Source organism: Loxodonta africana, chromosome 15 (genome assembly GCF_030014295.1).
Source record: "Loxodonta africana isolate mLoxAfr1 chromosome 15, mLoxAfr1.hap2, whole genome shotgun sequence".
Classification (NCBI taxonomy): domain Eukaryota; kingdom Metazoa; phylum Chordata; class Mammalia; order Proboscidea; family Elephantidae; genus Loxodonta; species Loxodonta africana.
In genome coordinates, this window is record NC_087356.1 from 16,269,814 (window position 1) to 16,297,319 (window position 27,506).

General features: G+C 44.1%; 1 protein-coding gene across 8 annotated transcripts in view; it reads right to left on the reverse strand.

The window, feature by feature from the left end:
• TFDP1 (transcription factor Dp-1) overlaps positions 1–19,120 on the reverse strand; it is a 123,208-nt gene extending 104,088 nt beyond the window's left edge. For 3 of the 8 annotated variants that reach the window (XM_064268629.1, XM_064268622.1, XM_064268626.1), the window contains exons 1-2: positions 18,892–19,001; positions 16,790–16,865 (exon numbers count right to left, since the gene is read on the reverse strand). Coding sequence is in view for 6 of the 8 variants with exons in the window: in XM_064268622.1 (XP_064124692.1) it covers positions 16,790–16,801 (12 nt within the window). In the remaining 2 variants the exon portion in view is untranslated. The other 5 variants (XM_064268627.1, XM_064268621.1, XM_064268623.1 and 2 more) reach the window with 4 other exon arrangements.
• Positions 19,121–27,506: the final 8,386 nt, after the last annotated feature.

Sequence of the window (27,506 nt, forward strand, 5' to 3'; positions counted from 1 at the left end):
TTCAGTGAAAAAAGGAAGACCCTCAACAAGATGGACTGACACAGTGACTGCAACAATGGGCTCAAGCATAACAACGACTGTGATGATGGCACAGGACCGGGCAGCGTTTCGTTGTGTTGTACACAGGGTCGCTATGAGTCGGAACCGACTCCACAGCACCTAACGACAACAATGGCAAGCACTTCTGCAGTTAACACTTCCTTTGGCCTCCTAAGTCATCAGGAGCCCACCTTTTCCACATATTCAATTATAAATTAGCATCTTCATCCCATTCCTTTCCACCATGCTGGTCTCCAATGTCAATCAAATGCTGAATCATTTAAACTATTATTCTTCCACCCCCATCCAAAACAGCACATTGCCACAATCACTGTATGTTCATACCAAAAGGTGAGGTTATATAGTTTATGTTAGATTCAATACCTCGTCACTCCCTGGAGTTACAGCTCTTCCTAGGAAGAAGCTAACTGAGCTTACATTATTTGCTCCTCCAATCTATAAATCTGGCTTACTTTCCTTCAGTCATTATTTTAACTCTTGCTTTTCTACCAGGAAAATATCACAACGTGCTTCACTATATTCTAGGACCAGGAGAGATGCAAAACCATCTGGAAGAAACCATAAAATATTTCTGAAAAAAAAATTTTTTTTTAATATTTGCTTAGGTTCCACTTCCTGATATTTTCCTGGCAGACTGGCAGCGGACAGGCATTATCTTAGTCTATGGAGCCATAGAGGACTAGTGTCTAACAGGGGCCCCCAGTGAAAAACATAGCCAGGGAAAATACAAAGGGTAGGCTAAAATTTCTATTTATCAACAGGTTGTTCCGCCATAGAGCATGATTTTGCCGCCTTTATAATGCGTAAAATGCTAAATTAGGCCAAGATGGGCTGCACTGTAGTGCTTCACAAACTTTTTTTTTACTCAAACTCATTGTCGTCAAATTGATTCCAACTCACAGCGATCCCCGAGGACAGAGCAGTAACTGCCCCATAGGGTTTCCAAGGAGCAGCTGGTGGATTCAAACTGCTGACCTTTTGGTTAGCAGCCATCGCTCTTAGTCACTGCGCCACCAGGGCTCCTTTTTTATCCAAAGTAATCGTTTAATTGTCACACATCCAATGCCCTTTCTAAAGATCCTGCCCCATCCGCAGCTCCTAGAAGAATTCCCTATGTACCATGGGACTCCATCCCAGCCAACCCCATTCCATCCAGAGTTGGCCAAACAAGGGAAGGACCCTGCCCTCGGGCAATTCCCTGGCTTTCCCTGATCCATTGGATTCTTCTAAACTGTAACCAGGATAGGCCAGTGTTAGGAGGGGCAGAAACCCTGAGTAAGCAGAGAAACCCCTCTGCACAAAGGCTAGAACAGACACACTGAGCAAAGCATAAACAAGAGACTACGTGGCCCCAAAGAGATAAAGCAAGCAGCATCCTTCACCCAGCTCCAGGTCTCCAGCAGCTCTGCTGGACTTTATCCCTGAGAGCTCTGAATCCTTACAATGGCCCTTCCCTTCAGTCATGCTACCTTGAGTGGTAGTTTTTTCTAAGAGTTCTGTTGAGACCAACCACTATTGGCCAAGAAGTGTGTCTCATAAAGGCCTGTGAAAAGCTCCAAATTTCTTTAAAGCCTTGTGTTCTATGTTTTCAAATTCATGAAAATTTGTTCCAGGGACTAGGCTAAGCATTCGTTTCATTGTTTTGCTTCATCTCCACTACCCTGTAAGACAGGGAGTCCTTCCCTGGTGACGCAAACAGTCAAATACTCACTACAAGCTGAAAGGTTGGCTGTTCAAACCCACCCACAGAAAAACAGGGATCTCGTTAAATCCAAGCCTGGTGGCAAGCTGCTTGTGAAAGGTCACAGCCTTGAAAACCCTATGGAGCAGTTCTGCTCTGCACACACGGGGTCACTAAGAGTAGGAGTTGACTCCATGGCAACAAACAACTACACCCTGCAAGGTAGGTGCCTTTGTTATCCTCACTTCACAGGTAAGGAAACTGAGGATCTAGCAGTGAATACTTTGCTTAAGGGTCACACAGGCTAGCTCCTGAGTGGTGGAGCTGGGACTTAAACCCAGGCAGTCCAGCTCCACTCTTAATCACTACCCAGGTGCAGCTGCTTACTTCATAATAAAAACCGGCGCTGTCAGGTCGATTCCAATGTATAGTGACCCTATAGGACAGAGTGCAACTGCCCCATAGGGATTCTAATGAGCAGCTGGTGGACTGGAACCGCCAACCTTTTGGTTGGCAGCCGAGCTCTACGCCACCAGGGCTCCTACTCCATAATAAAGCATTCAGCAAAATGGATGTTTCAGGAAAATATCCATTATACCTTGTGGCATTTCATAACCTCAGGCACATACCAGCCCACCTTAGTCGAAGGGAGACCTCCAACCCAGTGCAGAAATCTAAGCTTACGGCCATCAGAATCAAATTATTCCCACAGCACTCTCCTCAGAGTACCCACTAAGCCCTGAGAGGGTAGAGATGTTTTCTGTTTATCTTGTGTATTCGCTTTACTATCTAACAATACACTATTCTAACTTCTCTACTGGAAAATTATGACAGGATACTTTTTTTCTTTTTAGAAAGAACCTAAATTTCCATTTTAACATAATCAAGTCATCCAATAGGAACTTTCACAAAAGAGTGACCAACCAATGCTTCTCCAAAGTCCTCAGTGGAGAATCTCCTCAACTCCAGGTGATTTTCAAGGTTGATGTGGGGCAACAATTCTAAACCCAGCGTGAGAGAGCCAGAGCACCAAAGTGGAGGGTTTGGCCACATCAACTGGACCAGGATGCTGGTCCATACTGAGGTCCACTGATGATTCCCTGACTACAGAATCCAAATTGGGCAGAAGCCTGACTATAGGATGTTGTCATCAGTCAAGAGAAACAATTCTTGACCCAGAGTGGGGGAAACAATCTATGACGTTCTACATGACAAGTCCTTGCCTGATAGAAAGGAAAGCGCAATCTCCTCACAACTGGCACTTTCAGACTGAAGAGTTCATTAAAAAAAAAAAAGTACATTATTTCCTTCCCTGAAGACACCCCATCTCAAAGGAAGGAGTGCTCAAAAGAATACAGACTAAGTTTCCAAGCTCCTATGCTACTATTTATATGAATTTTTAAGTAAAGCTTCTATGATCATATGCTACGCATTATAAATGTCATTCAAACAATGGCACATCAAGTAAGAAAAAGGGGTATTACCATCACCAAATATGTGTTAAGTGGTAACTAAACATGGAAACTGAAGGTCAGAACCTTAAGTAAAACTATTACTCCTTTCACAGGCCCTTTTGGACTGGTCAAGGTCCTTAAAAAAAAAAAGGTCCTTAGTATACTGTAAAATCATTTGGCACGTCCAAGTAACTAACCTCTGCACTGATTCATTATTCCTTCCTACCTCCATAGAATGAAATTTGCCCTTACAGCTCAAATGTGAGCTACTTTTCAATTCATTAAAGAAAGAAGAGGTTAAATCCACGGGAAGCAGCTGTTACCCTGGGAGTGTGCTCTGCTAATACTTTAGCTTGTAGACCAGAGATTTCAAAGCTCTCTGGAGTTGCAAAACCCCACAAGATTGTTTAATGTTGTCACTTCCCTCCTACCCAAACTACATGTGTGTGTTGGGGGCGGGGGAGGATGGAAGACATCCAAGGTATCGGAAAAGGAATGCTGAAATTATCCCTATAATCCACGGTTAGGCTCCTTTTGCGGACAATATTAAGGCAAATATTTGCCTTTTATGCTGCACAATGTCAAACAACGAAGTGTCTAAATTTAAAAACGATGCTGATTTTAGAAAGAAGCTTGAAAGTAAGAGTCTTCATGATTATATTAAACAAAGATGAACAAATACATACCAATTAACCAAATCAAGGGAAAAGAATTTGAAGTATCTAAAAATTATCTGTATTTAATTTTAGAATTCAAGGGATGAACTGAAGGTATGTTCTCCCTTAGGTTTATGTCAAAGTAAGTTTATTGTATTTCCAACTCTTGCTGAATGGCTAAAGCGAACCGAATGTTGCTATGATACAATGGACATACTATGTCACTGTGACATGATGGACAAAGGTTTAGTATCCTTAACGTATCAGATGCAAAAATCAATAGGAAATAAACGCCTGAACAGAGAAATGAGCACAGGATAGGTTCATCAATTCACAGAGAAATATAATTTTTTACAAGGAAAATAATTTCTAAACCAAAGAAATGCAAACTAAAGCGATATGCAATTTCTAACTTCACCTATCAAACTGAGCAAATTTTGTGGGTTTTCAAATTGTTATCGTCAAACTCAGTGTTCAGACCAAATCCAAAAACCAAACCCGTGGCTTACGAGTCAATTCTAACCCATAGCTGCCCTACAGGACAGAGCAGAACTGCCCCACAGGGCATCCAAGACTGTAATCTTTCAGGAATCAGGCTGCCACATCTTTCTCCTGCAGAGCAGCAGGTAGGTTCGAACCCCTGACCTTTCAGTTAGCAGCCGAGCGCTTTAACCACTGTACCACCAGGGCTTCTTCAGAAAGGTACATTAAGATGGGTGCGCCCCTACAATCTGATGGAAATAAGTATAAACTGGTATAATCTTTCTGGAAAGTAACTTGCCAGCATGTCCCAAAGAGTTTACACACACACAATTACACTTCTAGGAATTTATGCCAAGGATATCATCATGGACTTGTACAAATACAAGAAGAATTAACTGGAAACTACCTGAATATCCAACGACAGAGGACTGATTAACTCCTTTCGGCGTATTCACACAATGGAACACTGCAGATGCCCTCTCAACTCCACTAACTGATTGGCCACATGAACTGACGCTCTCCACCCTCCTGTTAAAACCCTAGCCGTGGATAGGATATTCTCAGAGAGCCTGCTCATTCCTAAACATCTGTTTATGCCAGTTGCATTTGTTACTGTAATTACATACCTTTAATTAAAGGCTGATAAAGTGAGTATGAAAAGGAAGACAACTCCTCCGTCTCAAAAGATTTTGTTGAATGCTTCAAAAAGGCTTGATAAAAGCAAACTGCTAAAAAATAAACTCCTGACGAATTTGGTACAGGGAGGGTAACGCTAAAAACCTGGAAAAAAATAAAGTAAAATCTAGGAGGTTGCATTCATTGTCTTCCAATGCGTTTTAAGTTCTCCATCCAACCTACAGAAATCGAAACTGGGTATTACGGGCACGCTTATGCAAGATCCTCAAGTAAGTGGACCCACTCTCAAAGAAAAGAAAGGCCTCCTTTACTCGACATGCAAAAGACTGGGAAACGAATGCATATTTGTTTGAGTTTAAGGTGAAATGTTTAGTTATGTGTTATTTTTTATAATTTCCCACTTTAACTCACTTTTCCAATAACTGACCATCTAATTCCCCAACATGTCAAATAAAAGAGCTTGTAAGTTAACATGTTCCCTTTTTTTAATTTTTACTTTATAGCCACTAAAAATAACATGGTAGGAAAAAAATGATTTGACATGGGGAGATACTGACAACATATTAAAGTTAAAAAGCAGGTTAGAAAAGGAATGTAACTTAAATCTTTGTAAAATATGCAGTAATTATACATGACTAAATAAAAATTCTGCAGGAATATACACAATACTGCCAAATGTCAGCAATTCCTCCCAGATGTGGACTGACAGATGACTAATTTTCTCCTTTTTGCTTTCCTATTCATCTTCCAAATTTTCTACAATGTTAATTTTATAATCAGCAAAAACATTACTTGAATTTTTTTTTTTCAGTAATTCAAACTTTATTCTTGCAGAAATTTCTGCTAAATGGATAATCAAAAAACGATTGTGGAAAAAAATGATAGTGACAGGTCAGTACGCCAAGGTCATTCAATAAAAACAAAAACTCATAATTTACGCTGAGAATAGACTGTAATCACACAGAATAAATCTGGAAAGAAATCAATTTCCACTAGAGAATGAAATATGAGGGAGGGATAGAAGCATACCTGGGAGGGAGGGAGGGGGAGAGAGAGAGAGAGAGACAGCAAGAGACACCCAGAGAGGGAATAAACAGGCCGGGCAGAGTCCAGAGGAAGGCTCTGGAAAAGTCTGACTCTGGATTTACTGTGTTCGGTTTTCTGATTTACAAGCATAATTACCTTCTCACCTATTGTTCATCAAAGCCATTTATACTGCCTCATTTTTTTTAAACTCTACATAATGTGTCGTTATTTAATGGGAGACCAGAATGCACAGTGAAAGTGTGTTAAAAAGACGATGCATATTTTAAATCACTGGGGACGCAGAGTGGTTTTCATTCCATCAGACCAGAATTCCCTTCAAAACTGGACTGTGTAAAAACAGGATTTTGATGAACTGATGACCTGGGTCCTTAGGTCAAATAACAGATTTGACAGGAAGAAGTAGATGCAACTCTTTATATCTCAAAGTTATCTTTACCACCTTGGAATAGGGAGTCCATGGACTGTGCAACAATTTAAAAGCCACACTCAGCATTCACATACAAACCCTAAAAGAAACGCAGGATTCTATATGAATCTCAAGTCAGTTACCCAGTCAATAAATATTTACTGAAGGCTTACGATTTTCCAGGCCCTGTGCTATGTACCCACCACTCATCTGTCACTTTGTTGTACTGTGGTGGCTTGTGTGTGGCTATGATGCTGGAAGCTATGCCACTGATTTCAGGGGTGCTTCTACACCAAGGCGGACTAGGAAGAAAGGCCTGGCAATCTAATTCCAAAAATTAGCCAACGAAAACCCTACGGATCACAGAATATTGTCCAACACTTCAACTCTGTTATACTTTGGACACATCATCAGGAAGGACTGATTGCTGGAAAAGGACATCATGTTTGGTAAAGTGGAGGGCCAGCAAAGGCAAGGGAAACCCAGTGAAATGGACTGACACAACGGCAGCAACGATGGACTCAAACGTAGCAAGGATCATGAAGATGGCACAGGACCAGGCACCATTTCTACACATGGAGTCTATACATCATGAGTCAGAGCCAATTCAACGGCAACTAACAACAATGATGCTACGTACAAAGACAGAATTAGTGCTATTTTACGACAAATACTCTAATAACTATAATTATTTGAGTTAGAAGGTTACTGGGAGGTATAGGGGGATTCATCTAATCCAACCTGTAATTCAGCGAATGCAAACATCCCTTTACCATATCCCAGAGATCTGGCTCTTGTTTACGCCTATTAGTGACCCCCTGTGTCATGGCACAGCCCATCCTCCCCACCGTCCAAGAGCCCCATTTGAAATCTACTTCTCTGCAGTCCTTTTCTATTGCTGCTAGTTCTTTTCTCTGAGCAGAACTTAGAAATCCAGTCCTTCATGACAAGTAGTATAAAACTACCCTGCAAGTGAAGGTATGTATCAATTCCAAAGGCGATTTCCTAGGTGTTCTATAACAAAAGATAATACTTTGTAAATACCAAAAACCAAGAGTTAAAAAAAAAAAGATTATGTGAAAAGTCACCTTAAGATCTCTTAAAAGTTATAATGCCCATAAAGCTATGCATCAATACAAAAAGGAAATTTTCTAACTGCTTTATAATGATCACTAAATTTTTTTCAAACATCAAAAATACAGAGCTAAAAAAGCGCTGAGTCGATTATGTAAGAAGAAAGTATCGCCTAAAGATGCCCTTTTCATCTTTTGAATTTTATATCAGGTGTTAGTATACCTTTTTAAAAATAAGAATGTTTTAGGGGCAACAATTTTAATTAAGCTCTCATTTTCTACTTTTTGATGCCATCTTAGAGTTCTCCGATTTCATCCCATGTAGGAAAAAATTCATTCTGAAACATGAAAAGCCTATTGGGAAAATACACATTACCATCATAGATTTTTTTATTCAATATTTAAACTTGAGTGGACTAAACTTACTACCCTGTTAATCTCAAATGTAAAGTCATTCATTTATGAGGGTACTCAAAAGGAAATATGGCATTAAATTACTGAGTTAGCATTTGTTCCCAGAACTCATTTCATCAAAGACCAAAGGAAACAGCAGGGTTATTGCTCTATGAGGTTTATTTCTTCAGCCCTGAATTTCATCATCTAGCTCTGTAAAGTGATATTCAGTAAATATATTTTTAGATAAGCCCATTAGTACTACAATTGGTATTACACGAGGACTTGTTACACCCTAACTCGAAAACTTAGTATTATATGATAGATTTTTCTTTGGTCTCCAGTTCTCAATAATACAATTGAGGGATTTTCCCATAAATTCACAGGATACAAACTGGCAGCAGAGAACAGCTTCCAAAACCCAGAGACGTGAACTCTGAACAGTAACTGATGCACGTTATTACCACAATTTCACTTTCTCTACCTGGGAGTAAACTGTTCAAAGTATGTGTCTACTGCACAGTCTGTGAGCCTGTGAGGATTCACTTTATCTTTCTCCCCCATAAACGGTCAGCAGAACTTGGAGGGGGCAGGGCAGGACCACAAGAATATCTACTGTGTTCATGCTAAACTGCACTTCAGCATCACTTGGCAAAAGCCTTTTGCTAATTAACTCTCTACCTCCCTTTTTATTTACAAACCTTCATGATATTTGACAAGTATAAGGATGCAATATACAAACCAAACACCACAAAGCCAATGGGGAACAGAGGAGGAAAAATAAGCTTTTACGATGGGGTCGTGGCATTTCTCTCGATCACACCAAGTTGACACTTCTTTGCCAAGTGATTCGAGAAAGCCTGGCATGGATGGGAAAAACTCTAGATGGAAAGCTAGAGACACAGGTTCTAGTCATGCTCTGTCACTACGTGACCTTGAAAAAGTAATGTAACCTTTCTGGGCCACACACTCTTATGTAATAAGCAGGCATTGCCCAAGGCAGCTCTAATTCTAGAAAACTACAACGGCTATGGAGCTCTTTTATTTTATAACTATACTTCTTCCACATGCAAAATCTGCTAACCGTGGCTACAGGCTGGAAAGAAAAATAACGGGAGGAGAAGGGTGGACAATCCAGGGCAGGAGCGTGCAAGTGAGCGCGCACACACACACGCACGCGCACACTCTCTCTCTCTCTCTCTCTCTCTGGTCAGGTGTCTTACATTTTTCATTTCACACAACTGCAATTTTTAACACAATGAGATGTTTTTAATAATTTAATTTCTAAAATTTCTTTAAACTTAATAACTTGAGAGTAGCCTTTCTCAATACTAAAAATGGCCCGTGTCACTATATTCTTAACACGATAAAGCCTTCCCAATCAGATTTACGTCAACGGGATCCATGGTTTACACAAAAATAAAATTCATTAAATGCCTAGTTTTATAAATCCATAAAATTAATTACATTTTTTACCTATCAAGGTGACAAAAAGTGAAAATGTCTGACAGATGCCACATTGGTGGTGGGGAAACAGACGCCATGCTGGTAGAAGTACCAACCTGTACAACTTCCTTGGAGGACAACTTGGCATTATCAAAACTTGTAAAGCCCAGGCCCTGTGACCTGCTTAGAATAATCCCTACAGGAATACTTAAAAAGTATTCCTAGGTATAAGTCTGAGAAAGGACTTTGCAGCACCATTTGTTACAGCAAAGACACGGGAACAGCCTACACGCCCTTCACCAGAGGAGTCCGTTAAATCATGAGACAGTCATGTAATGAGATACTCCCAACTGTTAAAATGGACTAAATCTGTACGTACTGATGGAAAGAGCTTGCATAGAAAGTTTCAAATGACAGACTTCAGTAGTTCTCTATCAGGGTCTATACTGATGCTTCCCAGAAGGAGTGTTTGCAAACGTAAAGGGCTGGCGGCGGGGTGGCTGGGGGAAAAGGGTTGGCTTATTTCAGGTTGTCACAATGACTTAGGGTAGAAGGGCATTACTGGCATTCATAGGGTGGACCACTGATGTTAAATGTCTTGCATCATGAGAGAGTCCCCAAATACCTAGCTCAATTGGCGTAACACATTTTATAAAGAAAATGTTCTACATTCTACTTAGGTGAGTAGTGTCTGGGGTCTTAAAAGCATGTGAGCAACCATCTAAGATACTCCACTGGTCTCATCCCTTAGGGAGCAAGGGAAAGTGAAGAAAACCAAAGACAAAAGGGAAAGGTTAATCCAAAGGACTAATGGACCACAGCCTCCACCAGACTGAGTGCAGTACAACTAGATGGTGCCCAGCTACCACCACTGATTGCTGACAGGGATCACAGTAGAGGGTCCCGGACGGAGCTGGAGAGAAATGTAGAACAAAATTCTAACTCAAAAATCGAGACCAGATTTGCTGGCCTGACAGAGACTGGAGAAACCCTGAGGGTACGGCCCCAGACATGCTTTTGGCTTAGTAATGAAGTCACTCCTGAGGTTCACCCTTCAGCCAAAGATTAGACAGGCCCATAAAACAAAACAAGACTAAAGGGGCACACCAGCCCAGGGGCAAGGACTAGAAGGCTGGAGGGAACAGGAAAGCTGGTAATAGGGAACCCAAGGTTGAAAAGGGAGAGTGTTGACTGACATATCGTAGAGTTGGTAACAAATGTCACAAAACAATACGCATACTCTTTAATGAGATGCTAGTTTGTTCTGTAAACCTTCACCTAAAGTACAATAATTTTAAAAAGAGAGAGAGACAGACCATCCCCACAGCAAAGAAATGTCTTGCCCAAAATGCCAGTATCAGCCCCAGTGAGAAACACTCTATCATAAATTCTGTTCTATTAAATTTCTGGAAGTAACCCAAAAAACTGAGTAGTGGCTACTTTTCAGGAGTGGTCAGGCATGTGTGGGTCCACGTTTACTTTTATACTGTGTGAATCTTTCGTTCTTTGCCCTTCTCTTCCTCCATACGTTGTATGAACAAACAACGGTAATCATTTGAATGTTTTTACCTTCAGCACATGCCCAAACCCACGGCTGTCTAGTCGATTCTGACTCACAGTGACCCTCTAGGACAGAGTAGAGCTACTCAGTGGGGCTTCCAAGGCTGGAACCTTTACAGAAGCAGACTGCCACAGCTTTCTCCCGCAAAGCAGATGGTGGGTTCAAACCTCGGACCTTTCGGTTAGCAGCCGAGCGCTTAACCACTGTGCCGCCAGAGTTCTTTGTTAAGCATATACGAATTTAATTTATATAATGAATTTTTCAATGTGAAAACAAGGCTCTGCTCTACCTGAAGGCAAAGACACCATCTTTCCCTTCTCTGCTTCCCTAATCAGTCCTGGCTCAAGCGTCACTGAAAATAGGGACTCAAAACACACTGAGAGCAGAACTGAGTATTGTGGACTAACCAAGCAGCCTCAACTTTTACCTACTGCCCAAGATGCATCCTTCTCTTCAGTCTCTGAGGGTGCCAACTAGAAGTACAGTGACTAAAAGAAAGAGGCAGGAAGCAAACAAAATCAGTGACAACTGCCAGCCTTCTGGTTAACAGCTGAGTGCTTAACCACTGTACCACCAGGGCTCCTTATGAACTCCATAGGCAGCCTTGAAATGTATTACCTACTGATGCCTGTTATTCTGCCAGAGTTTTAAATGTACTCAAAAATACAATTACAATCTGAAGAGAAGCATTTTTTGAATAAGATTTCAGCTATAAATTACCAAGGAATTCGGGTTATTCTAATACATGGCTGGAAAACGTGGCCTGTTTGTTTTTTAAACAAAGGAATTACATCATTCTATCTAGGTAGACATGTTTTAAATTAAGATTTGTTAACTTTTTAAATAGATACTTTTTTTCATAAAATATATACAAATAATTTATCATAGAAGCACACCTATTACATTTTGGAAACAGAAAAAAACATATACATAAAACTTAGGATCTACGTCAGGGCTCATACAAACACTAGCCTATAACTTTCAACCTATATTACATTCATGTCCTGCTCCAAGGTCTTCATACACAGACCACCTCTGCTTCATCCCCATATTCAATTAAAATGCCACTTCTTCACAAAAGGCCTCTGACTGCTTGGGTTAAGACACCCCCAACCCCCCAACACCTTGTTCTTTCCCACATGGCCCTCAACACATCTGCAGTGATATACTCATTTGGGTGAGAACTTCTCCGCTAGACCACAAGCTTCATGAGGGCAGGGTTAGGCTATATCTTTTCATTCACCACCACTATATACCCCATTTGGCACACAAAACCAAAAACCAAACCAGCTGCCATGGGGTTGCTTCTGACTCATGGCACCCCCATGTATGTCAGACCAGAACTGTGCTCCATAGGTTTTCAGTGGTTGACTGCCAGGCTTTTCTTACAAGATGCCTCTGCCAAGTACTCAATAAATTCTAAATAAAAGCATGTATGAACAAAATAAAATGCATGCTGCAGTTCTTTTAAGAGTTTCCATGTTATTCATCCTATCAGAAATAACTGAGATAGACAAGGGCAGAACGTTCATCCTCACATGAAATAAGGATGGAAATAAGCCAACCTGGCGCTCATGTAATGTCTTAAACTGAAAGGGATCTAAAAAAAGTGTTCACAAAAGGATAAATAAAAAGCTCCGTTTGGGGGGATTTTTTTTTTTTTTATGTGCGTTGATTTTTTTTTTTTTTTTTGTCAGAAGACTACATGATATTATCCCTTACATCAAAAAGACATAGTTATCCAAGAAGTAGCCTAGAAACAGCCCTTTGCTTCTAAAAATCTTTGAAAAAGCTTTGAGGAAATAGTCCTAATTTGGTCCAGCCTCCCCTCATCAAAGTAGAATTGCCAAGTTGGCTAGATTTAGCTCCTACTCCCCAGGCGGCACGAAGGGTTTGCGCTTAACAACCAACCTAAAGGTTGTTGGTCTGAAACCATCCAGCAGTACTGCAAAAGAAGGCCTGGCAATCTGCTTCCACTAAGATTACAGCCAAGAAAAGCCTGTGTAGCAGTTGTAGTCTGTAACTCACGGGGTCGCCATGAGTTGGAATCAACTCAATAGCAAAGGGCTTGGTTTTTTGGTTTTCGCTCTCTCTCCTTCTCCAGCCTGTTCTTAAAAGACAGTACTTGTGTACTCATCTTTGCTTCTCCATCAATAAGCCGTCCTCTTCTACTCTGTCCTATAGGGTCGCTATGAGTCGGAATCGAGTCGACGGCAGCTGGTTTGGCTTGGCTTGGCTGTCACTTAAAACTCAGGAACACTCACCACTCCTACTGTCACCTATTCAGTTGAACACCTCACTCATATCAAGCCATTTCCCTGGTCCCTCTTCCAAATCTGCCAGTCTCTTCTGCATCTCCTACCTTGACAATCATAGTTGATGTAGTCATTCAAGCTAGAAAGCTTCCAAGTCATTTTCTCCTCATCCTTCTCTCCAAAACCTATCCAGTCAATCTCTCTTAAGTCTCTTAAGTACGTACTCTGCATTCTAACAACAACAAAAAAAAAAGACAAAACCAGTTGCCGTTGAGTCAATTCCAACTCGTGACAACTTCACGTGTTTCAGAGCAGAACTGTGTTCCATAAGGTTTTCAATGGCTGTGGCCTTTCAGAAGTAGGCAGCCAGGACTTTCTTCCAAGACACCTCTGGGGGTGTTAAAACCTCCAACCTTTTGGCTAGTAGCTGAGCACTTAGCCATTTGCACCACCCAGGGATCCCATTTTAACCACCTGAGCCTTAACCCCGGGCCTCTCCTGCCTCCACAGGCCTCGCACAGCCTCCTTCTTCTCTCCAGTTACGTTCCATGGACTCCTCAGAGCTCTGAAAGGCTGCGGAGGGGAGACACAGTGCTCTAGTCCCTGGCCCCACCCCACGGCAACCAAAGCAACTCTGCTTTCACCTGTATTTATGGACTTTTCTCTTGCACACAAGATTTCACTTTCCACTGCGTAAAACAATTTTAACTACTGCTCTATTTTCCCCTGCAACACTTGCTGCCAAAGTCGTCTCTCCAAAACGCAAATGTCATACCCCCATTTAAAAAGAAAAAAAAAAAAAAGTCTGCTACAGAATAAAGGCCAAATTCCTTTCCTTGGCCACAATCTGCATTTCCAGCCTGACCTGCTACCACTCCCCTCATGAAACCTGGGTCCCGGCCACACTGGACTTCTGCACATGTTTACAAGAGGGGAGGCTACTTCACTTCTCTGCTTCTCCTCATACTATTTCTGTCTGAAATACCCTAGTTATCCTCATCATAACACTCCCCCCTCCAAACCCTCCACTGTACAAGCTACTCATACTGCAACGGATAATCCAAAATGAACTCAAGGCAAGGCCCCCAACCACCCCCAGGCCCGTGGCCATTCCCCACTCTGGCTGACACAGCACTCTGCAGGTGCTCCTTCTCCAGCAGTGATCATATGATGATAATTGGTTTGAGCTTCTCTCCCTACAACTAGAAAGCAAGACGCCTTAACTTACCTATCTTTACATGCCCCAGAGCCTAACACCGTACCAGGCACATGGAAGGTCCAAATTAAAAACATGTAGAATCAAAGATGGCCTCAAAAACAACGAGCCTCTCCAGCTCCTTCAGTTTTCACCATATGGTCAATTAAATATCTAAGTGTGTTTAATAAAATAAAAATAAACTCTGTTCCCTGAAGCCATAAACACACACAGAAATGTTCACTAACAAAGGTACGAGGGTCCAGCACCAGTGTATTTAAAAACTATTTAATTAATCTAATTGTTTATTGAGTATACACTACATGTCCTGCATTTTTAGGGCACACAAGAATATAGGTCATGGCCATTGACAAGTATACTTAGATGATAAAACTAATGTTGCATAACATACAGATTAGGGCTTGAACTTCAAAAAGCCACTAAGGGTCTAAGTGTACATTTATACATCTTCTCTACCAAATTAAACCAGAAGCACTTAAAGACAGGTATCCTGCCTAATATGCCAGAAAGCAAAACCATACCTGTTGCTGTCAAGTCAATTCCGACTCATAGTGACCCTACAGGACAGAGTAGAACTGCCCCATAGGGTTTCCAAGGAGCGGTTGGTGGATTCGAACTGCCGACCTTTTGGTAGCTCTTAACCACTTCATCACCAGGGCTCCATGAGTAAATACCCAATGGTGGGAGTCTGCAGCATACCGTAGGCATTCAGTATGACTTGAGATCCTTAACAGCCTTTAAACTGATGGAAAGGCATTAAAAAACCCTGTTGCCATAGAGTCAATTCCGACTCATAGTGACCTTACAGGACAGAGCAGAACTGCCTCACTGGGTTTCCAAGGCTGTTATCTTTACAGAAAGAGACTGCCACATCTTTCTCCTGTTTGAACCGACGAACTTGCGGTTAGCTGAGTGCTTAACCACTGCGCCACCAGGGTTCCTTTTATGGAAAGGCCTAACACCCATTATTTGGCTCAAGAGAGATGAATACATTTTTACTACCTATATATAGTTGTGTTTCAGGCAGATGCATTATGTCTTAATTGCACTTCCAAACGTCTGATAAATATGTAAATAAATAGCCTCTCCTTACTAACTTATACAGAGAAAAGTGTATACAGAGAAATGCATTCTAAAAAATAGTAAGAGATACAGCTGGTGTTGAAGTAAATTTCACTGATATTACAAAGTGCAGTAAAGAACTACACGACCAATAAAACAGATGTGTTTCGGGCCTAAAAGCTTGCTTCTTAAAACAAGTTACAAAATTTATTCAGAAGGATATCCTATAGTTTTATGACAGATACTAAACAAGCTAAACTAATCAGCGTTTTTCAGGACACTTCATTAATCACCAAAGCTCATTTTTTTCTGTGGAAAAAAGTGGCCAAAGCAAGTGTTTAGCATTTTATCAAAGTTTTAGTTTCCCACATGTTATTTTATATGTAACAGGTATTGCTGTACACTGCTTACAAGCTAAATTTAAGGTCATTGTGTGTTATGGATTGAATTGTGTTCCCCAGAAATATGTACTGTAATTCCTAACCTCTATGCCTGTGGTTATAATCCCATTTGGGAATGGGCTGTCTTTTTCATGCTGAGGGAGAATTAGTGTAGGGCGTGTCTTGAGTCAATCTCTTTTGAGATATAAAAGAGATTAAACAGCCAAGCAGGAGAAGCAAAGATGTGGGAAGAGAGATGCCAAGACACTGAGAAATCTCCAAGGAACCAAGACACAGAAGCTGAAGAAACAAGGACCTTCCTCCAGGGCTGACAGAGAAAGAAAGTCTTTCCCTAGAGCCAGTACTCTGAATTCGGACTTCTAGCCTCCTAAGCCGTGGGAAAAATAAGTTTCTGTTTGTTAAAGCCACACACTTGTGGTTATTTCTATTATAGCAGCACTAGATAACTAAGAAAGCAAGTAATCTCCAGACCTCCTGTGTGGAAGGTGGTCCTCAGTAGATGGGGCCCTTCTCTGCTGGGCATGAGAAAAAGGGTCCAGATCCAGCAACTGCTGAGCCCCACCACACGCTCTGAATGGTGCATTCACAATCTCTTTTAATTATGGAATGGCTTTTAACAAAGCTATTCAAAATCATAAATTTTAAAGGCCCGAAAAGATTAAGTAAAATTGGTACCATTTAAACACCATAAGCATTTATCAACAGGCATCCAAGGTTACAAAAAACACAACGTAGAAAAAGCAAGTCACACATCTCCATGGAGGCTATTAGATTCTTTGATCTTTTTTCACTTTCATCCTGTTTCATGTGCTTTAGAAGCTTAAAAAAATAAACAGTACTATGGTTTATGTGTTGTCATTCCGAAATAAAGTGAGAAAACTGCAAAGAATTCAGTGCTTCGTAATTTCTCGCTATTAAAAGCTAAGGAAAGGTTTGTAACACGAAGCTAATACACTTACATCTTTTGCCATGTTACCAGATCCGTGAAGTCAATTTTATAAATGTTCACCCTCCAGAGAAGAAACAATGATTTTTCTGAAAAGAAGGGAAAAGAAAAAATGAGTAAGAATAAAGAAAGTTAATAATATGTCACATCTTAAGAGAAACGTTCCCCACCCCCCCCACCACCCCAACTGGCCTTCCAGGTAACAAGAACCTTCCTTCCCAAATGTACACACTTACTCAAAAGTGGAACTGACAAAAACAACTCCTATACTTAGGATTTTAAAAGTCATTGCAGCAGGTGAAAATATATTTTAAATTGGCAAACAAGCCCATAAACAACCAAGATATAGGAACTCCATGACCTAAAATCATTGCTACAACACCCCAACTTTCTCCCCAAATCACCCAAAGATAATCCCCTTTACATATCTGCCTGTGCTACCTTTCTGTTTCTAAAGCATAATCCATGGCATAACTACACGAATGGTCCCATTCGGCTCATTCACATCTCTACGGGATCAATATACCACCCCCACAGTGACCCACCCAGGCACACACATACATGCACGACCCCACACATCCATCTAACAGGAGTATAACTCTCCCTTCTGTCCTAGCACAGACATACCGGCGCGCAGGGAAAGCCATCCCAAAAGAACTCTTAGAGGGACTTCCCCCACCCTGGTCAGTTTCCAGCTCGCTGACCCAAGCCAGAGGGTAGACTGGTAACTCTGACAGGTGGGCTTCCAGAGTCACCCCAAGCAGTCCCAGGGTCCAGGGAACTGCTCTCAGTCCCCCATCCCAACCCCCACGCCCCCAGCCCGTCCGGGTCCGGGCTTTCTCTGACCTGTCACTAGGCCTCAGGAGCCACCTCCACCGAGAGGAATCTCCCTTCCCCCGCCCGCCACCGGAACCGGCAGTCCTCGGCTCGGAGCTCCCTAAAGGACCAGGTCGGTGGAAGGGTCAGCCCCTCCCCGTTCCCTCCCGAAGGCGCTCGCTGCAGGCCGTAGCAGATCCGGCCGCCGGGGCCGGGAGCGCGGGCGGCGCGCTCGGGCCCGGGACGGAGCCGGCGGCAGCTGTGCAGCCCTGCCGCCCGCCACCGCCTGGTGCACCGCCCGGCAACAGGCGCCCACCGACCCCCTCCCCGTTGCCCCGCGCCCCCGGGTGGCCGAGGGGCGCGCGACGATGCTTATCCGGGGCCTGGAGGGCCTAGCTCCGGCCCTGCCGCCCCGCCTGCCCCCACCCGGGGACCCCCCTGCACCCGTCCCGAGCCCCCACCTCGCCCGCCCAGACAGCTAGCAGAGTCCCGCAAGAGCCCCACTGCCCGCCCTCCTCGGTCGGGCCCACTCCCGCCCAATCGCGTCCTGCTCCCCACCCGCGCCAACCCCCCATCCCACATCCTACAGCCGAGGTCAAGTCACCTGGAGAGCGCCTTCCTCCCCCGGCCGCCCACCCCCCCACCCACCGAACGGCGGCGGCCAGCCCCGCAGCCCACCAACTGCAGCGGCTACAATGAGGCGCGGCGGCGGCGTGGGGGGTGCGGGGTGGGGGAAGGTTTACCGACTGCACATGTGCAGCGCACACAGAGCACACCAGGAAAGAGCCCCAAGGAGACACCGAGCAGTGCGCGCGGCGCCCACACGCAGGCGAGGCGGGGGCAGGGCCGAGGGGCCGGACCGCCGGGGACCAGTCCGCCCCGGGCTGCCCCCTCGCCGCCGTTGGCCCGCCCCCCGCGCCCCGTGGCCGGCCCCGACCCCGGCCCGCCCCAGAGCCGCCTCTCGGGCCAGGCGCCCGCGCACCGCCCGGTGCCCCCTCCCTCCAGGACCAGCTGCTCGCCCTGCCCTGGGCCCCATCCCCCAGCTCCATCCTCCCGCGGCGCCGGTGGCTCCGCGCCCTCCCCCATCTCCATCCTCCCGGGGTTCCCGCCCCAGGGCATCCTCTCCCCCTCCCGCAGCCCCGGCCGCCCTCGGCCCGCGCGCACCCGCCCGCCGCCTGCAGCGCCAGGGTGGCCGGCGCCCCGCACCTGGCTCGCCCGGTCCGCGCCCGCGCGCGGGGCTGGGGGCGGAGATGCTGGGCGCCGAGGCTCAGGGCCCCGCCGCCCCAGCCCCGCACTCACGCGAGGATGGCGGGGATGGGAAGGCCCGGCCGCGCTGGCCAGACAGCCCTGCGTCCCCACTCCGCTCCCGCTCCTCCGTGGCCCCCGGAGCGGCGGCACCGGGAAAAAAATTGAAACTTACACTTTGTACCGGGAGCGTCGAGCCGGCGTGACGTGCCGGCAGCGCGGTGACGTGCGGCCACGAGCGGCCCCATAGAGACTGGCCCAAAGTGTCAGTTTCACCCCCGCGCGCTCCGCCTCGGGGAGCGCGGCGCGCCTGCGCGCCGTTTTCGCGCCTTTGGCTCCCTCCCTCCCTCCTTGCCTCCTCCCGCCAGTTCTGCTCCGCCCCCGCCTGGCGCCGGGAGAGGGGCTCAGTGTGTGTGTGCGGAGGAGGGAGGGAGAGAGGGAGGCCCGCGGCGAGCGTGTGTGGCCGCTGGCGGGCAGGCGGGCGCGCGGCGCGGAAGCTGCTGCCTACCCCGGCGTGCGCTCCCGGCTGAGGACGGCACGTCTGGCCCAGCGAGGAGCCGGCAGACACCCGGCTCAGCCACCGCGCCTCTCCACGCCCACGCCCAACCTTCACCCAAATTCCAAGCAATTCCGTGCATCCTCGGTGCCAGCTGGGGAGGTATCCCGGAAGTGAGTTCAGGAGGGAAAACTGGGCAGCCCAGTTTGATCTGACTGCAGGAGCGGCCTCATCACTAGTTTGGCGTGCTGGACCCTTATTCCTGGAGATTTAATCACAACCTCGATCCCACCACTGCTAAAGCAGTGGGTGGATTCAACCACAGACGGCTGTAGAAACGCATCAGAGGGTTGACTGGCGGGCGCATCTAGAGTCTGGAGTCCAAAGTTCAGTGCTGGATTAGGCAGCAATGCCCAAGCCCTACCAGGCCCTCCCTCTCTGCCTCCTAGTGCGATGCATAATTAACGTTTGCAAAGTACTTTGAGGTGCACAGACCAAAGGCCCTCTGTATGTGCAACATATTATTATTACATTACTACTATTACATTACACCCACACTTAGCATGGTTTCACAATTTAGCCACTTTTATGCTGATTACATCCACTTCTGCTTTTCTAGTAATGCACTGACCCCTTAAATCTCTTTTCACTTAAACTGTTAGCAATTTAATTAACATTGGATTCTCCTGGTGGTGCAGTGGTTAAGACCCAAGGCTTGGAAAAAAGGTCAGTAGTTTGAATCCACCAGTTGCTCCCTTGTAAAGGGGCAGTTCTACTCTGTCCTATAGGGTCGCTATGAGTCGAAATCGACTCGACGACAAGGGTGTTTTGTTTTTTTTTTTCTTCTTTGAAGACAAGCTAATAACGGAATCTTCATATTCTGCTTACAGATGAGCACACAATGAGTATTTAAAGAAACATTGAAGGAGAAGTTGAATAAAAGACTCTAAGAGGGAAAACCAAAAACCCATTGCCGTTGAGTCCATTCTGACTCACCATACTGGACAGATTAGAACTGCCCGATAGAGTTTTGAAGGCTGTAAATCTTCCCAGAAGCGGACTGCCACATCCCCCTCCGGTGGAGTGGAGCTGGTGGATTTTAACTGCCCACCTTTCAGTAGCAGCTGAGCCCTTTTAGCTACTGCACCACCTGGGGCCCTTACTAAGAGGGAAAGTCCTACAAATTACTATCTGGAGAAAGACCTTATTCTTTGCTGTTAAGATTCATACAACTCTTCACCCATTACCAGGTTCCCATGATTTCAGAACCGATATTCCTCCATTATATCCTACAAATAGTCATATTTTCCTAGCTCCATTTCTTGGCTTTCACAAAAAAAATATTTTTTACTAAATTTGAATATTCCAGCTTAGTTAGCAGTGGTAAGTCCCCTTTCCCAACCTCTTGGACCCAAGTGTAGCTGTAGCCACCGCACCAGGAAACCTCCCCGGGAGACCTAGGGAGTTGGAATTAAGAAGGAAAAAATGAAACTCATAGTATGGGATCTGAAACCCCTTCCCTACAAATTCGTGATTCAGGTAATTCAACAATGTTTACAGAGGATGGTGGTGGTAGTTGCCATGAAGTCAATTCCAGCACGTGACGACCCCATGTGTGTCAGAGTAGAACTATGCTCCACAGGGTTTATCAAAACCGAAAAAAACCCAAATCCGCTGCCACTGAGTCAATTCTGACCCATAGAGACCCTATAGGACAGAGTAGAACTGCCCCATAGGGTTTCCAAAGAGCAGTTGCTGGATTCCAACTGCTAACCTCTTGGTTAGCAGCCGGGCTCTTAACCACTGTGCCACCAGGGCTCCCATAGGATTTTCACTGGGTTATTTTTTGGAACTGATTGTCAAGCCTTTCTTCCAAGATGCCTCTGGGTGAACTAGAACTTTCAACCTTTCTGTTAGAAGTCGAGCACAGTTAACCTTTTGTACCACCCAGGGATCCCACCTCTAATATTACTCGAATTGATTTCTGCACAAAAATCACTGTAGGGAAATATTCTGAACTTGCAGGGGGTACCTACTTGCTGAAAGCTCATTGGGGCTCTGGTTTGTTTGGGGAAAGGGCAAAAAGTTCTTTACCCCACAGAAAGCTCCTATTTCTGTGTTAACAAATGGTAACAGAACTCTAAAATTTTGCATTGAAAATCCAAATTTTTTTAGCCACTGCCTTGGCTTGAAAACTTTGGATCAAATTGCTGAAATGCAATCTTTTTATTAAAGCTCCCCCACCACCAAAAAAAAAAAAAAGTTGCAGTTGAGTCAACTCCAACTCATGTCAACCCTGTGTGTGCTAGAGCAGAACTGTGCTCCGTAGGGTTTTCAAATGGCTGATTTTTCAGAAGTAGATCGCCAGGCCTTTCTTTCGAGGCATCTCTGGGTGGACTCGAACTTCCAACCTTTCAGTTAGCAGCAGAGCATGTTAACCAGGTGCACCACCCAGGTGCAATAAGCCCATAAAACCCTGGGTTTATCTACTCCAATAAGCCTGTAATGCCCTGTATTTATCTACTACTTCACATTGTTTAGTAAACTTAATTCTTTCTATGATGCCTTCATTCAGTATTGACTTGATGCATAACACAGTAGTTGGTGTTCAGCCCTATATTACTGGGGCCAGATATTGTTTTGTATGTATAAGATTTGTCATTATGAACCAGAATACTACATGGAAACGGTTCTGTTCTGTGTTTTGTTAAAAGAAAGTCATTTGGTTCTTTCCAGGTAAAATCCTCATCTCCCAAAATCTCACACTTTCGTGTCTGAGAGATCTCTACCCTGTTGAGTCTTAGGACCTGATGCAAATCCTTCTCTCCTTCCCACACCATTAAACTGCCCTTTAAAGAGAGAGAACATGTTCCAATCCTTTGAAATGTTTTAATTCTAAATTTGCTTGCTAAATACAAAATTTATCTCTGGTTTCCATATTAAATCATGTTGGTCTTTTCTTCAGCCGTTTCCTCAGTTTTTCATCCTTCTTGGATCACCAGAGCAATAGTGATACTGAGGGAAGACAGGGAAGGGGGCAGGAGTTCATGGAGCTTATGAGGAAGGACAGGTGACATTTTCTCATTCTTTGGTAAAATATAAATAAAAGCATCTGTGGTTGTTTAGATGCCTCATAAAATATGATGAATCAGTGTGTTTGCTGAACTTCAAGGTAAATCCCCTAGCCCTTCTCCCCAACCAGATCATCACTTCTAAGCACCACCCCGTCACCTAACATATGAAGACATTTTTATTTTTCTCGCAATCTTTCCTACCTCATTTCCCCTTTTTAAAATTCCCAGTAAAATCCAAAGAACTCCTTCTTGAAAGTTGTAGTCTATCAGTCCTTGACCCTATCACGTGATTATGCTCTTAATAATTCTTGTGTCTTAAAGACTTTTACAGCGATTGACAGCCTGAAGCCACAGTCCTTGGAAAATTGTCACGGACAAATTCTCCAGGATCATAGCATCTAACATATACAAATTTGATTTATCCAAATTTATCTTACCAGTTTTATCTACAACCTAGACGCTTTCCATTTGCTTTGCATCTGAACTTTCCTCTGGCTTTTGCAATACATGAAAGTCCTTTAATTCCTTTGGCATTTAATTCCACAGCTCTTCTAAAGCATTCCTTCTTTATAACTTGACATTGCTCTGACTAGGATGATATCAAGATTAGTTTCTTCTATGGAGTTCTACAGTTTAAGGTTTAAAGATCCATGTTCTCTTTACATCATTTCCTTCCTCGATAGAACTCATTTACCATCATCAGCCAACAGTGAACCCAGCACCAGGAGCTTTCAGCATAATTTTAAGAAATTTGACTTTATGTGCAATTTAATAACTTTGACCATTTGTCTACTACCTGTCCACTTATCTTACAGATTCATAGGAGCTCAGACAAACGGGATCTTAGAGTTCCCCTGGTACAATGAAGCTGAGCTCAAGGGAAGTCAAGTTACCTTGGATAAGTCATCTTAGCTTCGGGGATGCTTGATTTCCTCTAGCTAAGAAAAAACTAGGTAAAAGCGTAGTTCTTTAACAAAAAGACAAACGACCATTTCATAAGCTTCACCTTTCCTGCCTTCCTCATTTGGCAAGCATATTTTAGCTCCTAATACGGGCCAGACACTACCTTGGGTGCTGATTTTATACAGATCAATAAGTTACAGGATTGCTAGAGGCAAACAGGAGAGACAGATCCACATACAATTAAATGTTATAGAACAAGACAAGCTTATATTCACAACTGGAAAAAAAGCTATGGAAGCACAGAATCCAGAACATTTCTCCCTTCACGTGGTCAGGGAAGGCTTCACAAAAGAGGTAATATTTGAAATGGGCTATGACTCTGTGTGTGTGCATGTTTAGAAAAGAACACATCTTGAAAAAAGCTCATATCAGCTTATGTCCCATTGGCCAGAACTTAGTCCATATTCACACCTGGCTGTCAGTGATGCTTGAAATACAGGCATTATTCTGGGCAGCCAGATACTACCAAAGCTTTTGAAGGTCTAGAAAAGAGAAAGGTGGAGAACAGATATTGGGAAACACTTAGCAGCTTCTTCTAATTGATGAAAAGATATTCACGTCTTAGGTAAATAAACCACATGGCGGCAGAGAGAGCATGCTGGAGTAAAGACATGATCTCAGACGAGGGCATCAGTGAGAAGATAGAGCAATCAAGAGGTTTGGTGCAAACGACCGACACTAACTCTGGCCAACATAAACTGAAAGGTATCCACAGACTCAGTGGTTTGGTTGAAGTGACCGGCTCAGGAAACAAACCAGGCAAAAACCAAGGAAGCGGGGCCGCTGGACCATGACCTGGTTGGGAGACCTCTACCACTGAACACTGGACAATGCGTCTGCTGTTGGGATGAGTTACAAATCGGGCTCAACCTGAGTTACTTGTTCCAGAATCAAAATCTTGGGTGGGAGCCTTAGAATGGCTAAGCTTCATCCAATTCTCTGGGTGTCAGGGAAAGTAAGTTATTGGTTCCTAGGATTCCCTAGCGGGAGATAGAGCCCTGCTTCCCACCAATATTTAACACTGGTGGATTTCCTAAATATAAGGAGTTGCTTCAGATACAAAGCAGCCTCCAAAATGCCATCGTTTGCTTTAGAAGCTACAAAAGTTACTGAACTCACCTAGTTAATAGATGATGAGGGTCTATAAATAAGACAGTGGTATTGATGAAGAGCAGGGGCCAAATTCAAGAGACATCCTGGAGGCCAAATTGACAGGAAGTAGAAATGAATTGTGCTGGGTGAAGAAAAGGAAAGAGTTAGCTATGATCACGATATATCTCTAGGGTGGGTAACTGAGTTAGGAAATACAGGAAAGGGGTAATTTTAGAAAAGCGTTTTTGACAGGTTGATTTCAAGTGGGGGAGACATACAGTGAGATGTTCAATAGATAATTGAGAATACAAGACTGGCCCTCAGGACAACTCAGGGTTAAAGTTATTGAAGTAATTTCTGCCAGCATATGGATGATAGCAGAGCTCTGAGAATGGGAATCGTGCGGAAAGAACATACAGAAAGAAAACAAATGTAGACTAACGGTAAAACTGTATGACACAACTCTTTCTAAGGGTTTCTTTTAAGGAGATGGCAGAATCCCACTTTGAAGAGTGGCGTCTGGGGTCTTAAATGCTAGCAAGCAGCCATCTAAGATGCATCAATTGGTTTCAACCCACCTGGATCAAAGAAGAATGAAGAACACCAAGGACACAAGGTAGCTACGCGCCCAAGAGACAGAAAGGGCCACATGAACCAGAGACTACATCATCCTGAGAGCAAAAGAACTACATGGTGCCCAGCTACAACGGATGACTGCCCTGACAGGGAACACAACAGGGAACCCCTGAGGGAGCAGGAGAGTAGTGGGATGCAGACCCCAAATCCTCATAAAACCATACTTAATGGTCTGCCTGAGACTGGAAGGACCCCAGCAGTCATGGCCCCCAGACCTTCTGTTGGCCCAGGACAGGAACCATTCCCAAAGCCAACTCTTCAGACATGGATTGGACTGGACAATGGGTTGGAGAGAGATGCTGGTGAGGACTGAGCTTCTTGGATCAGGTGGACACTTGAGACTATGTTGGCATCTCCTGCTTGGAGGGGAGATGAGAGGGAAGAGAGGGTTAGAAGCTGGTAAAATGGACACAAAAAGAGAGAGCAGAGGGAGAGAGCGGGCTGTCTTACTAGGGGGAGAGTAATTGGGACTTTGTAGCAAGGTGTATGTAAGTTTTTGTGTGAGGGACTGACTTGATTTGTAAACTTTCACTTAAAGCACAATAAAAATTATAAAAATAAAAGAAGAAGATGACAGAGAAGGCACTCCAAAGAAAGAAGACTGTGCTGATTAGTCTCTGTTTGCTGCCCCTAACCCACATACTCTCTGTATTTCTATGCCTTTCCTCTACCCTGGGTCCCTGAGCTCCAGCGGTGCCATCACTTGAGCTCCTCTGAACTTCAGTTGGATTCAGCCAATAGGAGGTGTTATGGATTGAACTATGTCCCCCCAAAATGTGTGTCATCTTGGATAGGCCAAGATTCCCAGTATTGTGTGGCTGTCTACCGTTTGGTGATCTAATGTGATTATCCTATGTGGTATAAATCCTAACCTCTATGATGTTAATGAGGCAGGATTAGAAGCTTCTATGTTATTGAGGCAGGACTCAATCTATAGGATTAAGTTGTATCTTGAGTAAATCTCTTGAGATACAAAATAGAGAGGTGAACAGTGAGGAGAAGGACCTTATTACCATAAAGCAAGAAGCTCCAGGGGCAGAGTATGTCCTTTGGATCCAAGGTCCCTGAGCTGAGAAGAATCTAGACCATAGGAAGACTGAAGCCAAGGACCTTCCCCTAGAACTGACACAGAGAGAAAGCCCTGGAGCTGGTGCTATGAATTTGGACTTCTAGCCTCCTAGACTATGAGAGAATAAATTTCTGATTGTTAAAGCTATCCACTTGTGGTATTTCTGTTATAGCAGCACTAGGTAACTAAGACAAGAGGCAACAGAAGGAGATCAGAGACCAAGAGGACAGCGGTTGGGCTGTGTTGCCCCAACCTCTTCCTAATTTGCCATAATTCTGGCAGTGTTTGTGTCCCTCTGTCCACAGCTCCTGTCTGGCAACTTCTCTTCCATGACTCTGCTCTTGTCAGGTTTCAGTAACCTTGTTCCCTCCCCTTGTTCTTCAGGCCTAAGGATAGTAATGGCTTTCTGCTGTGGCCAGTGTTTCCTACTCATCATCTGTGAGATTCAATAAAGCTCTCTAGAACTCTAGAGATGGTGCTTTTATTAAATGCTTTATAATTAAAGTCTTTGAGTGTACCATCTATTTCATGCTAAGACCATGTCTAATTAAAAATCTGAAAACAAAAAGTGGTCACTAATGACAATGATTGGGGCCCTTGTGATGCAGTGGTTAAGAGCTCAGCTGCAAACCAGAGGTTGGCAGTTCAAATCCATCAGCTGCTCCTTGGAAAACCTATGGGCAGTTCTACTATGTCCCATAGGGCCACTATGAGTTGGAATTGAATCAATGGCATTGGGTTAATGACAATGATAGAAAAGGTGTTATCAAATAGGAAGGAGGAATCAACAGTGTCAAATGTTGTACAAGGGGCAAATAGAAAGATGAATAGAAATCATTCAAATTGGCAATAAGGTCTTAGGTTCTTAATCCTGCTGTAACAGAAATACTACAAGTGAGGGGTTTCAAAGAACAGGTATTTATTTTCTCACAGTTTGTTGTTGTCATTGTTAGGTGCCCGAGTCAGTTCCAACTCACAGTGACCCTATGGACAATAGAATGAAACACTGCCCAATCCTGGGCCATCCTCACATTGGTATGCTTGAGCATTGTTGCAGCCACTGTGTCAATCCATTTCATTGAGGGTCTTCCTCTTTTATCCTGACCCTCTACCAAGCATGATGTTCTTCCCCAGAGACTGATCCCTTCTGATGACATGTCCAAAGTACATAAGATAAAGTCTTGCCATCCTCGCTTCTAAGGAGCATTCTAGCTGTATTTCTTCCAAGACGGATTTGTTCGTTCTTCTGGCAGTCCATGGTATATTCAATATTCTTCGCCAACGCCATAACTCAAAGACATCAATTCTACTTCATTCTTCTTTATTCATTGGCCAGCTT